Source organism: Gordionus sp. m RMFG-2023, chromosome 3 (genome assembly GCF_954871325.1).
Source record: "Gordionus sp. m RMFG-2023 chromosome 3, tfGorSpeb1-WG-v2, whole genome shotgun sequence".
Lineage (NCBI taxonomy): Eukaryota > Metazoa > Nematomorpha > Gordioida > Chordodea > Parachordodidae > Gordionus > Gordionus sp. m RMFG-2023.
The window spans coordinates 2,960,381-2,975,513 of NC_088777.1; the positions used below are offsets into that span (position 1 = coordinate 2,960,381).

The 15,133-nt window shown below is 26.5% G+C and overlaps 2 protein-coding genes across 2 annotated transcripts; both read right to left on the reverse strand.

Moving 5' to 3' along the window:
* Nucleotides 1-2,806: 2,806 nt before the first annotated feature.
* LOC135927378 (uncharacterized) lies at nt 2,807-3,401 on the reverse strand. Its single transcript, XM_065463346.1, has 2 exons — nt 3,067-3,401; nt 2,807-3,013 (listed from the first exon to the last, which is right to left on the reverse strand). The coding sequence occupies exons 1-2, from the start codon at nt 3,374-3,376 to the stop codon at nt 2,823-2,825; spliced, it is 501 nt and encodes a 166-aa protein (XP_065319418.1). The 5' UTR covers nt 3,377-3,401; the 3' UTR covers nt 2,807-2,822.
* On the reverse strand, nt 3,396-4,282 carry LOC135926027 (uncharacterized). Its single transcript, XM_065461679.1, has 2 exons — nt 3,465-4,282; nt 3,396-3,402 (listed from the first exon to the last, which is right to left on the reverse strand). Exons 1-2 carry the CDS (start codon nt 4,280-4,282, stop codon nt 3,396-3,398), a joined length of 825 nt encoding a protein of 274 aa, XP_065317751.1.
* Nucleotides 4,283-15,133: the final 10,851 nt, after the last annotated feature.

Consider the following 15,133-nt stretch of genomic DNA (forward strand, 5'->3'; position numbering starts at 1 on the left):
GACCGCTATCATATAATAAAAATTGTTGCCCGTTATTATTTATTTGATATTCAATAGGGATTATTAGGTCAATTAAATTAACAGGAACAGTAGGCGCCCTTCCTACTAGGCGTCGTTTTCTTTGAATTGTTCTTTTGAGTAAGGAACAACTTGGCATTCTCCCCATAGCTGCTGTAGATATATTGGTTGTTATATCCGCTATTATATTATTGGGTAGAGTTTGCGAGGTAGTTGCCTTTTCCTTTATTTGATTTATTTCTTTCCTTGCTTCAATTTCGGCAATGTCTGGAACATGATTATGCATTTGATTATGAAATATAACTCCAGATTTTGTCCTTGCCCTTCCATTGCACTCCTCCAAGTGGAATTTAACACAACGCCAATAACTTGTATCGTTAATAAGCTTTTCTCGTTGAAATATAAATGATTCAAAAATTAGTAATTGATTGTTTTGACTGCTTAAAATAAATTCAGCCATTAAAATTTATAAGTTCTTTAAAAAAAATTTAGATTTCAAAATTAATGATAATTTTTCTTAAATCCTATTATATATAAAATAAAACTTAAATAATTGTAAGTTTAAACTTTTATTATAATTTTTATTTATTTGTATTTTCATAGAGCAAATTTCAATCAAATATAAATTTTTTTTATTTCCATTTTATTTTTAGATTTTTTTTTCTCAACAAGAATTATATTTGTCCATATTTTCTATGTTTTATATTTTTACATAAAAAAAAACAAGACAGACGCCGTCATATAAATTCTCGGAACCCTTGAATAAAAAAATAGTAAAAAATAATCTTAAAAAAAATTATTCACGTTCCTGATTTGCAATTTCTTATGAATAATTATGATAATATTTTTAAGTTTCCTGTTGTTATTTTTTTTAAAATACGCTGAACAATTAGAAGTAGTAATGTTAAAATTATGAAAATATTTCCTTCTTTATCGCCTCTTATTGAGTAGATTTTCCAGATTAAATATCCTTAGCCTCTTATTGAGTAGATTTTCCAGATTAAATATCCTTAGCCTCTTATTGAGTAGATTTTCCAAAACTTTTATTATAATTTTTATTTATTTGTATTTTCATAGAGCAAATCTCAATCAAATATAAATTTTTTTTTATTTCCATTTTATTTTTAGATTTTTTTTTCTCAACAAGAATTATATTTGTCCATATTTTCTATGTTTTATATTTTTACATAAAAAAAAACAAGACAGACGCCTTCATATAAATTCTCGGAACCCTTGAATAAAAAAAAGGAAAAAATAATCTTAAAAAAAATTATTCACGTTCCTGATTTGTAATTGCTTATGAATAATGGTATCCCGTCTTTACAGAGAATCTTTTATAGAGAATGCAAATATAGAGAAACCTTTATAGAGAAAACAATTGTAGAGAATGTCGTTTATAAAGAATATCGTTTATAGAGAATGATTTTATAGAGAATTTATTTTAGAGAGAAACTTTTAAAGAGAAAACAATTATAGAGAATGTCGTTTATAGAGAATCTCATTTATAGAGAATGATTTTGTAGAGAATCTCGTTTACAGAGAATGATTTTGTAGAGAATCTCGTTTATAGAGAATGATTTTATAGAGAATTTATTTTATAGAGAAACTTTTAAAGAGAAAACAATTATAGAGAATGTCGTTTATAGAGAATCTCATTTACAGAGAATGATTTTATAGAGAATCTCTTTTATAGAGAATGATTTTATAGAGAATATCGTTTATAGAGAATGATTTTATAGAGAATTTATTTTATAGAGAAACTTTTAAAGAGAAAACAATTATAGAGAATGTCGTTTATAGAGAATCTCATTTATAGAGAATGATTTTGTAGAGAATCTCGTTTACAGAGAATGATTTTGTAGAGAATCTCGTTTATAGAGAATGATTTTATAGAGAATTTATTTTATAGAGAAACTTTTAAAGAGAAAACAATTATAGAGAATGTCGTTTATAGAGAATCTCATTTACAGAGAATGATTTTATAGAGAATCTCTTTTATAGAGAATGATTTTATAGAGAATATTTTTGCAGAGAATTGTTTTACAGAGAATTATTTTACAGAGAATTATTTTACAGAGAATTATTTTACAGAGAATTATTTTACAGAGAATTATTTTACAGAGAATTGTTTTAGTGCGAATTATTTTATAGGGAAGGATTAATAATTTTATATTGAAGACAGAGAATGATTTTATAGAAAATGAATTATTTTAGAAATAAATTTTCTCAAATATGACCATTTACCGTCTAATTCTTTTTTTTTGGCACTTATTAAATCAGATTTAATCTAATATAATTTATTAAAAATATATTTAAGGATATTTATTTGGAAAATCTACTCAATAAGAAGCTAAGGATATTTAATCTGGAAAATCTACTCAATAAGAGGCTAAGGATATTTAATCTGGAAAATCTACTCAATAAGAGGCTTTGAGTTTTTTTTTAATTACAATGTAGAATATTTTATTATTATATATATTTGATGCGAAATATCAAATACATTTAGAAAAGGAAAACATCAAGCTTAAAAAAAATTTCCAAAAAAGCAATGTCCTACACCTTCACTTGGAAAGCAATTAGATAAGTTAGAAAAATTAAGTTATTCACAAAAATAAATAATTACTAAGTTAGTAATAATCTTAATAACTTAACATTTTATTGCATAAATTCTTTATTCAAATTTTTTCGATCAAATAAAATTAATTCAAAATAGTTCCATAATCCAAAATATATAATTTTTATTCATAACAAATGCATATATACATTATAAATATAAATTTAATTATATAATTTAAAAATATAATTTAAACATTTAAATTAATATTGTGAGACAATGCCCTTAGGTAATCTAACATGGGCCTTGAATAGTAATCTTCGACTATTCTATATACCCGTTGAGCTCTTTCCCGATATTGTTTCTTTGAGAGTGGGGCCAATAGTCCCAAAGAATATTGCTCTAATTTATAGCAATTAAGGCTATCTTCATCTTTGAGAGCTAAAAATTAAATAAGATTTTTAAAATATTTTAATATAATATATATTTCATACTTTTGATAAATTTCCAAATGGTTGGATGATGGGAACTTATATGGGAAGAAAAACTCCGGTGCCAACCTTCTACTGCATTGTTGGTATTTGGAGCTCGCAACAGAGTGGAATCATAGCAATTCCATAATGAAATACTAAACAATGGGGATCTCCTCTCCATTGCTATCATTTTGCCTATCCATGTCTCCTCGAAGTATTCTATCAAAGGTTGGAGAATATCCCGCCTTTCTTGATAGAATTCGGAACCAACCAGCACCTCGAATCCATGGATTATGTCATCCACTGGCACATATGCCAGTGATAATAACATCTTAATTTGTAAAGCAAAATTAGGCTCTGTCATATATGACATACAAATTATTGAATTTTTTTGAACGGCACGCCATATGCATTGAGACATGTGGAAGAAACATCCACGGTTATCAGCCAACGGAAAAGATTGGTTGAAAGCTGATATGGCTGCCAATTCAAAGTCTGTCATTATAGACCTAGGATCAAGATGAATTTCGAAATTTTTAATTTTTTCGAAAATATTTAAATAATCTTGATGGCGACGCGACGCCATAAGGATATAAACGGCAGGAATAATCGTGTCGTATTTCATCCCATGGATGGTATAGATTTGTTGAAAGAGTGGAGGGCATGTTTTGAAGGTGCCATCTGCGTACCATTTGTCGCACGTTGATAGGAACTGTATATTTTTCACTGTTGAAAATATTAGGCATCGATGATCATGGTGACCGCTATCATATAATAAAAATTGTTGCCCGTTATTATTTATTTGATATTCAATAGGGATTATTAGGTCAATTAAATTAACAGGAACAGTAGGCGCCCTTCCTACTAGGCGTCGTTTTCTTTGAATTGTTCTTTTGAGTAAGGAACAACTTGGCATTCTCCCCATAGCTGCTGTAGATATATTGGTTGTTATATCCGCTATTATATTATTGGGTAGAGTTTGCGAGGTAGTTGCCTTTTCCTTTATTTGATTTATTTCTTTCCTTGCTTCAATTTCGGCAATGTCTGGAACATGATTATGCATTTGATTATGAAATATAACTCCAGATTTTGTCCTTGCCCTTCCATTGCACTCCTCCAAGTGGAATTTAACACAACGCCAATAACTTGTATCGTTAATAAGCTTTTCTCGTTGAAATATAAATGATTCAAAAATTAGTAATTGATTGTTTTGACTGCTTAAAATAAATTCAGCCATTAAAATTTATAAGTTCTTTAAAAAAAATTTAGATTTCAAAATTAATGATAATTTTTCTTAAATCCTATTATATATAAAATAAAACTTAAATAATTGTAAGTTTAAACTTTTATTATAATTTTTATTTATTTGTATTTTCATAGAGCAAATTTCAATCAAATATAAATTTTTTTTATTTCCATTTTATTTTTAGATTTTTTTTTCTCAACAAGAATTATATTTGTCCATATTTTCTATGTTTTATATTTTTACATAAAAAAAAACAAGACAGACGCCGTCATATAAATTCTCGGAACCCTTGAATAAAAAAATAGTAAAAAATAATCTTAAAAAAAATTATTCACGTTCCTGATTTGCAATTTCTTATGAATAATTATGATAATATTTTTAAGTTTCCTGTTGTTATTTTTTTTAAAATACGCTGAACAATTAGAAGTAGTAATGTTAAAATTATGAAAATATTTCCTTCTTTATCGCCTCTTATTGAGTAGATTTTCCAGATTAAATATCCTTAGCCTCTTATTGAGTAGATTTTCCAGATTAAATATCCTTAGCCTCTTATTGAGTAGATTTTCCAAAACTTTTATTATAATTTTTATTTATTTGTATTTTCATAGAGCAAATCTCAATCAAATATAAAATTTTTTTTATTTCCATTTTATTTTTAGATTTTTTTTTCTCAACAAGAATTATATTTGTCCATATTTTCTATGTTTTATATTTTTACATAAAAAAAAACAAGACAGACGCCGTCATATAAATTCTCGGAACCCTTGAATAAAAAAAAGGAAAAAATAATCTTAAAAAAAATTATTCACGTTCCTGATTTGTAATTGCTTATGAATAATTATGATAATATTTTTAAGTTTCCTGTTGTTATTTTTTTTAAAATACGCTGAACAATTAGAAGTAGTGATGTTAAAATTATGAAAATATTCCCTTCTTTATCGCCTCTTATTGAGTAGATTTTCCAGATTTAATATCCTTAGCCTCTTATTGAGTAGATTTTCCAGATTAAATATCCTTAGCCTCTTATTGAGTAGATTTTCCAAATAAATATCCTTAAATATATTTTTAATAGAAAGAGCTCAACGGGTGTATAGAATAGTCGAAGATTACTATTCAAGGCCCATGTTAGATTACCTAAGGGCATTGTCTCACAATATTAATTTAAATGTTTAAATTATATTTTTAAATTATATAATTAAATTTATATTTATATACAATGTATATATGCATTAGTTTCTATTAGTGCTTTGCTTTAACTAGTAGAGTAGCAATTTAAAAAAAAAACTATTAGCAACAAAGCCAGCCTTACGCCAATTTTTTTAGAAAATTTTGTCAATATTTAGTTGCTTTGTGCATTATTTTAATCTGCATGGCCCGGCCCCGATTTTTTAAAAATATAATATATATTTTTGCCTAGATAATAATGGTGATTTAAAATATTTGATTTTAAAATATATGGCCTGGCCCGGGTTTTTAAAAAAAAAGCTTTTTTGACCCGGCCCGTGCATTTAAAAAAATAAAATTTTAGGCTCGGCCCGGGTATATTTTAAAAAAATTAAAATACAGCCCAGTCCGTGTATCCGGGCCGGATTTAAAGGGCCTGTAGGTCTCTGATTTATAGTGCGCGTTTCTAATTTCCCTGATAAATCTGATTTTACCAAATCTATTCCGAAGAGAATCTACCCTGGGAATTTCATACGATTTCGCCAAAATTTTTTGTATTTAATAATTTATAATGAAAATCTATATAATTTTGTAAAAATTAAGGTAAGGGCGATAGTTTGATGGGTATTTTGTTCTATTTTTTGCATTTTATTGAGCGCGTTTTATTAAATTTTAAATCTGATTTTGCCGAAAATGCATTCCAATATGTGTAGAATACCCACCCTATAAATTTCAGAAGATTTTATATTGAACTTCTGAAGAAATTTTAATTTACATTAATCTGAAATTTATAAGTAATGTTAGTAGCCTAAAAATCAGCTAAACCTAATTTGGCTTAACCGAAAAATCGCCTAAAACTAATTAGACAAAATGTAGGGATTGGGAGCTAGGCTAATCGCCCGTCTGCGTTATGCAACACTAAGCCTAGCCTTTATTAAAATTATTTTATAAATTTATTATGTAACGATATATGACGAGTGATTAACCGAGCTCCTTAGCCGATGCCTAATTTTTGACTATTCGTTTTCGCCTATTTTTATGCTAAGCCTAATTATGCTTAGCCGATTTTTTGGCCTAAAAACTTGGCTAACCGTTTTGGAATTGCCTAAAATTAACCGATTGCGCAACATTAAGGGTGGGTATGTTACACTTATTCAGGTGCATTTCTTGCAAAATCAGATTTTAAATTTAAAAAACGCACTCAATTAATGATATTAAATGCAAATAACAACAAAAAATAAAACAATACCCATCAAACTATCGCCTTACCAAAATTAAGTTAAGATCACTAGAGTACTGTCTAGTATTCACATGGTAGGAGGGAACACTAGGGGGTGGTTGGATCAGTGGCGTAGCTAGGAATTTTCCTTAGAGGGGGTCCATACATATAAAAGCTGGGGGGCTTCGCCCCCCAGACTTCCTTTAACGGGCCTTCGGCCCTTTTGCCTGGCCTTCGGCCGGGTTTATCATACAAATCATAACCATATCTTCGATAATATATAATAAATATATTTTTTAAATGCATCAATAATATGTTATATTATAATTTAGTAGATTATTCTCAATGACTTTATAATAATACTATCCAGAATAATTTCAATAGTAATATAATATCCTCCCACAAACATCAAAACAGAAAAATATAATTCATATAAAATCACTTTTAAGTCTTTTGAACGTATAATCTAAAAATAATTTTTGCTCTGGGAGGGGTCCAAACTCGAAAACCACCCCCGTAGCTACGCCACTGGGTTGGATCAATTTCTGTCGAAATCATCATAGGTCAGAAAATAGTTGTATCTGAATTTACAAAATACAAAATGATAGTTCAAACTCTTACCTAAAAATTATACATCGACAAAATTTAAAATAATACACCTTTTTCTCTAAATTGATTTTAGTAAAATGAAAATTCTTATTACAAGCCGTAAACTCCTAATCAGTTTAGAGAAAGATGAATCAAAAAGTTTAAAATGTTTTTTATAGGGTTTTTGCACTTGTTAAACATAACGGAATTCCAAATACAAACTACCCCTTTTAATTTCAATGTCTAACTTGAATTATAACCCCTTACCCTGTGGTAAAAGGTCCTGTTTAACATTGTTTGAATGGTTAAGTGTCCTTTTATTATTGGTAGATAGATCTGGTTATAAGCAAGTATAATTATCATTAATATTTAAATTTCTTCGTATCATTAGGACTAATTATTTATTCAAACTTTTCTGTTGAAAGGGGGGGGGGGGGTGTTTTTTTCAAATCCTGCATAAAATTTTTGAACTCTATAATTGTCCCATATATAATATTTCTCTATAAAATCAAGATCTACAAATAATTCTCTACAAAATAATTCTCTACAATGTAATTTTCTACAATATAATTCTCCACAAAATAATTCTCTATAAAAGTAATTCTCTTTAAAATCATTCTCTATAAACAACATTCTCTATAAAATCATTCTCTTTGAAGTCATTCTCTATAAAGGACATTCTCTATAAAATAATTCTCTTTAAAATCATTCTCTATAAATTACATTCTCTATAAAACCATTCTCTATAAACGACATTCTCTATAAAACCATTCTAAGAGAAGAGAAGAGAAGAGAAGAGAAGAGAAGAGAAGAGAAGAGAAGAGAAGAGAAGAGAAGAGAAGAGAAGAGAAGAGAAGAAGAGAAGAGAAGAGAAGAGAAGAGAAGAGAAGAGAAGAGAAGAGAAGAGAAGAGAAGAGAAGAGAAGAGAGAGAAGAGAAGAGAAGAGAAGAGAAATCATTCTCTTTAAAGTCATTCTCTATAAAGGACATTCTCTATAAAATAATTCTCTTTAAAATCATTCTCTATAAATTACATTCTCTATAAAACAATTCTCTATAAATGCATTCTCTATAATTGTTTTCTCTATAAATGTTTCTCTATAAAATACATTCTCTATAATGGTTTCTCTATAAAGACGTGGAACCAATTATTTTAACAAAATAAAAAATTATAATCTTTTTTATTATTTATAATAATTAGTGCTCTGTAAACATCTAAAATTTTATTTACAAATACCGAAAGAGTATCCCGTTTAATTAACACCCAGGTTCAAATTTAGTAAAAAAATATCATTTTTTTCATTCAAATAAGCCAACTTTCGTTTTACATCATTATTAATAACATAAACATGTATAATAATGAAAATTTTGAAATTTATATGAAAATCATAGCATATTAATAAAAATTTGAGCTGAAAATTGATGAAAATATTTTCGATATCTCAAAAAGTTCATCCAAAGTAAATTTTGTGTAGAGCTAAGTGAAAAAATCCAGAAGATAAAATTTACAGGATTTTAAGTAATAACGTGTTTTAAATACTATAAGATTCTTATATGAACTACATAAAAATTTCTGAAGAAATGCAAATCAATATAAATAGGAATTTTGGCAATGAAATCGTTTTAATTTGTTATTCATGATTAAAATAAATATTAATATATTAGTTTTTTTTTAAATATGAGAACCTAATATTTTCAAATAATTTTTAAAATCATATTAGATATATAAATGTTTTTTTTTAGGAAAATATTTATAAAATCATGACAAATAAATGAGTTACTGAGATATAACACTTTAACATTTTTATTTCTTATTATGAATATTCTCGGTGGTTAAGAATCGAATATTTATACAAATTTATTATAAAAATGGCATATTTTTATTCATAAATCCCTGATAAAATTTCACACTTAAAAAAAAAACTTTTAAATCTCTTTAATTTAAATAAATCGTTAAATTCATTTTTTTTAAAAAAAAATAGGATTATTTAAAATACACACTACTTTTTGTTAGTGTGTATTTTAATAAGTTTTGTTATTTTTCATAAGTATATTCTCAAGGGTTGAAATCAATTATAAAAAATGACGTATTTTTATTCATAAATCACTAATAAAATTTGACAATTAAAAGTATTTAAATCATTAATATATAAATTTAATAAAATCGATTATTTAAAATACTCACTGGAGTTTACTATTAGGATAAAAAAATAATTTAACAAGTCTCGCTTATTTCTTATATGGATATTCTCAAGGGTTAAGAATCGAATCTTACATAATTATATAAAGAAAGAACAATATATTTGATATTAATAAAGATAAAATATATTTAGATTTCCACTTATAAATTTTTTTTAATTTAAATATATACTTAGATGGCGCTTAATATTCTACAGTTTAAAATTACAATTTAACTTAACTTATATTCTTCAGAATTTGTTAATATTAGGTATACCTAATTAAAAATAGTATTATCAGGACGAACATCCAATAATTACAGAAAAGATAGATTATTATATAATTTAATAAAAAAAAAAATATTTGACTATGATCAATAACAAATTTATATATAATAATAAAATATGGTAAAGCAGAGATCTACAATTAATGTAATACTTTATTTTTCAATTATTATGTTTTTAAAATCTAGATTGCAATGTAATATTTTTTTTAAAAAAAATAAAATATAATTTAAAAAATAGTATATTCTGACATTTTCATATATTTTCCCTTATTTTTATAAATTGTTTTGTTTATTTGTTTGCATAAATTTAGTATTTCATCACATTTTGAGATTTTATTTCTTATTTTAAATAATTTTAGCGCCTATCTGGCATCATTAATTTTTTGTATATTTTTAATATTAATTTAATATTATTAAATAACCAATATCTCCCCCGACTCTCTCTCTCTCTCCCATATTATTATTTTAAATTTTTTTCAATTTTTTTACTTTATCAATATTAATTTCACAATATATGGGTAGGTGAGGTTAATAGTGAGGAGAGGACTGAGGAGAGTACACTATTTATATAACAAAACATTTAAATTTTAAAGGAGATTGATTAATATAATTTAGAAAGGATTCATGCTACTTAGTTAAATTTATAAACAATATATTTAAATTTAGCATCATAATATAAATTTATTTATATAAAATCTCAGTTTAGGAAGAGGTATACCGATATCCTACTTTTGTGGAAACATCAAAAAGTAATTACAATTAAAATTAAATTAGAAAAATATTGGCAATTCTGTTACAGAGAGAAAGGTATTAACAAATGGGAACGTCCTTGAGCACAGAAAATATGAATTCTTTATTATTTTTGCATAATAACTATAATTAATATCAATAAATATTATTTTATAATACGATAAATATTTTGATCATAATTTAAATTGTAAATTCTTTTATAGGCTTTTTATATAATGTGATTTTTTGTAGTGGTGTAGTAGCGATGAAACTGATTCATTTTTTTTATTAGATACTTAAAAAATTTAAAGAATAGGCATATTTTAATTTCATATGGAGCCAGCGTGGTTAAAAATTTTTTATATGAGCGGGGGCAAGACGAAAGACATATGAAAATTATTTACAATTTTATTTTACTTTCTTTCTTTCTCCATGATTGAAATTGCCTTATATTATAACATTTCATCTATTTCGGGCAATCAATGAATAAATATTGCTTCAAGGTTATTGTCCATCACCTTTACTAAATTTAAAAAAAATATAATTAAGTGGCTGATAAATCTCCTTTAAATACTTTTTCAGTGTTTTTTTTAATAAAAATGAATATTAAAAATATTTTAGTAAATTAATTCATAAGCTGATATTTCTCAATTAAAAATTTATTTTTGATTTAAGGATATTTTAAAAAATTAGACTTATCTGGTAATGATGAGTTCAATATCAAAAATTATCACATGAATTTATGGGTATTTTATTAATAAACGAATATTTAAATTTTATATATTGAAACAATATAAAGAATATTTGCGCTTTTTTATGTAAACCATTATATAATTAATAAGTTACATTATAATACTGCCATATACATATTTAAAAAATAAATTTTTATTGAATATCAACTTCCCAACAATTTAGAGATATGCAATGTTTGAGTGTTGTGGACGACATTTTATTTCTCTTTTTGGTTACACATTCCACTGCCTTAAAATACATATAAATTATTCAAATATGATGTTTTACAAAAAAGAGTTATATATAATAGATGGCGCTAAATATTGTATAGATTATTATTACAATTTAACATCACATATATTCTTCAGAATTTGATAATATTAGGTAAACCTAATTAAGAACCAAAATAATATAAGTATGATGAACGTCCAATAATTATAATATAAAGAGAATATTACATAATTTAATAACACAAAAAATTTTGACTATGAATAATAATAAATTTATATATTATAATATAATTCACTAAATTAAAAAAATCAATAATGAATATATATGGCCACTTCCAAACACGACGTTTTTTCAAAGCGATAAATAACAAATTAAGCTTAATAGATGTGTGCTTCCAAACCAAACGATTTTTTCATGCATACGATTTTGCGATTATTTTAATAACAAACTAGCTTGAATTTTTTTAACGATTAAATGGCGTCTGATACAATTGAAATGAATAAGTAATTTTTTTATTCAATAAATTAAATGATTTTAGAGGAAATTTTCTATCTGAATTGATAAATTTTGTAGAAGATCATGACGATTTATGGAACCAATCTAATGATAATTATTCTAATAGATTATTAGTAGATGAACTATGGACTTTATGTGCTAAAAAGTAGAACAAGACTTTATATTGAAAATATTGACTATTTTATAATAATAATTTTTAATTAACAGACTTTTTAATTATGAATTTTAATAATTTATATCTTTATTTAAATAAAATTATTTTTTATCCTTTATTATTTACCAGGCTTGATTCATCCCCAAATGTCTGTAAATTAAAATGGAAGAATTTGAGGGATTCTTATTTAAAGAAAAAGAGAAAGAGAGAAGAAGTGCATTCAGGGGATGCTGCAAAAGCTAGCACTCCAAGGAAATGCTATGATTCACTATCATTTCTTACTACTTCCACCACACCAAGAAAGACACTAAATAATATCACAGATAATATAGAGAATGTAAGACCTGTAAAAAGGGCTAGAGTAACAAAAGACCCAATGGAAAGATATTTTGACAAAATGTTAGAAATTGATAATGACCCAGATAGATTATGGTGCCTGTCTTTGGTTGATAATGTAAAGAAGGTGCCAAATGAAGTTAAGGACGCCATGAAAATTAATGTGCAAACTCTTATTTATAATTATATAACTAATATTATAGTAGAAAATGTTGATGTTTAAATAGTTATGTATTATTTTATAAGTTTAAATTAAAATAAATGATTTATATACACATACATAAGTGATTTATATACACATACAAAAGTAATTTATTAATTTATATACACATACAAAAGTAATTTATTTATTTAATATATAATGATAAAATGTTAAATTAAACATATATTTAAGAATTAAAATAGTCTTTAAATAATTCTCTAATTTCTCTTGAATTAGAACTTGAAGCATTTAAAGATCTACTGATCCCTAAATTTTCAGTAATAGGTAAAATATTAGGTGTATATTCTATTTTATCATAATCAATAATAATATTAAGTAAAAGAGTAATTGTATATATAATTTTATCAGCATTTTCAACTGAACACTCTATAGCTTTAGAAAGTAGGGCAAATTTAGCAGTAGGTATGCCAAATGTGCATTCAATGCACATTCTAGCACTACTTAATTTATAATTATAATATTTTTCTTCTGGGCTGGTATTCTTCGTAGGATAAGGTTCCATAATGTCTCATAATAAAATATCTAGTTATAAGATTCATTTTTAAAAAATCAGCTGTAAAATATAAATCGTTGCTGTGGAAGTATAAAATATTGCGAAAAACGTTTTGAAAAAACGTCGTGTTTGGAAGTGGCCTATCGCGAAAAATATAATAATCTTATAAATTTTTACAATAATGAATACAATTAATATATATGTTGTATTTCTTAATAATATATTTATATTATTATATTCCAACATGAATAATAAATATTCAAAAAAATACATAATTAGTAAATGATTACGAAAAAAAATTTATAATAACAAAAGGACAATATTAAGGCATAGATCATAAAATAATGTAAAATACAAAAAAAATAAATGAAAAGCGAAACCAGCAAATATTCTTCAAAACCTCTTTCATTTCATCATCAGGAGAAATCGAATTAATAAAACAAACATAATTAGCCTTAAGAATGGTTATTTGCTATCCTCTGCCTTAACTAAAAACCTTGCGAAGCTCCCCAGAATTTTTTCTTATTAGGCGGCCAACGTCTTTAAAAATGTTTTTAGCCAAATCACCATATGTAGTTAAGGTGGAACAAATGATGGGTATGAATATGTAATTTGAGGAATAAGCACTATTTGCCGATCTTAAAATTTTGAGCTCTGCTCAGAGCGTCCTTGTTAAAATTAGAGGGGGAGTTAGTGTCCAGATAAGAGAAATCTATATTAAATACGTGTGACCCCATCAGGACGTCTACTATTGAAAAATAAACTCCATTAAGGTGATTTAATTGCATTTCAAGTGTCGAGTTTGCCGACCGGGATTACGATTGCAATGTAAAGGATGCAGTGCCATATTGTTATCATCCGTTAGACATTTGCTGCATTTATATGGTAACGAAAAGGGAATGTTGAGCCTGATACATAAAGCATAGCTGAGCTCATGGTTGTCCAATTCGAGTTTGAGATTGGTAGATGGAATAACATTTAAAAATTCATATACCCGATCTTTGATAAGTTCAATAAATGTGGATCTAGCCAATGGTGAGAGACTCGAAATAAGGTAATCAACGGAGTTTTTCACAAGTGGTAAATCCCAATCATTCTGCTTTACAGAGATCGGAAATAGAGTTGAGGTTGTAACGGATTTTGCCCATTCTATCTTAGCTGTATTCAAAAAAGGACCGTGAATCGATAGATATTGGTCAATTAATATAAGTGCCTGAATGTGGCTGGCAAGGCACATATTGAGATCGACAATGGAGATTCTATACCAAGGCCGCCATGTTTGGAAGGAAGTGTGGCTTGATGCCAAGCTTTGTCTGTAAATTTGATATTTAAGCAGTCGCTAGGGATGACTTTTATTCTGGTTTCGAATCTCACTAAATGCTCCCTCTCTAAAAATAATGGGTTAGATCGAAGGGCATAAAGGATTTTAGGGATGTTGAATAAATTCCGAATTTAAAAAAAAGGCCTTGTGAGCCGAAATACAAGGAAGAATGCGTTTTAAATTTTCAAAGATATCACCCATATCGCTAAAAAAAATTCATTGACTCCTAACCAATGGGAGAGCCCAAATGTGATAGATTTTTCAAGGGGCATGCTTAAAACCAAAAATGTTTTGCGGAATTGTATTAATATCGCAGTATTCAGTTTTGATTTGATTAATTACGAGTCCGAGGCTGTCAGTAGAAGTCTTGATAATATTGATGGGCTTTATTACCTCTGCAGATTCGCCAGAGATGACCCCATTATCAATATATCATAAGTGTAAGGGTAGCGTGCAGTCATTGTTTATTTTAGTAATCAAATCATGGATACCAAGGAAAAATAATATGGAGCCTAGGGGATCACCTTGCTGAATACCCTCGGATTATGATATGATGGCCATACGAAATGTGATGGTTTCTTATAAGACGAGAGAATACAGTTTGTAAAAAGTGGGAAATTGTGGGAAATTGTGAGATTATTACTTGTCTATGAATGCTATTGTAAGCATTTGT

Coding starts and splice junctions, on each gene's coding strand:
- LOC135926027 (XM_065461679.1), bottom strand. CDS start 4,282: ATGGCTGAATTTATTTTAAGCAGTCAAAACAATCAATTACTAATTTTT.
- LOC135927378 (XM_065463346.1), bottom strand. CDS start 3,376: ATGTTATTATCACTGGCATATGTGCCAGTGGATGACATAATCCATGGA. Junction 3,014..3,066: donor CATTTGGAAATTTATCAAAA/GTATGAAATATA, acceptor TTTAATTTTTAG/CTCTCAAAGATGAAGATAGC.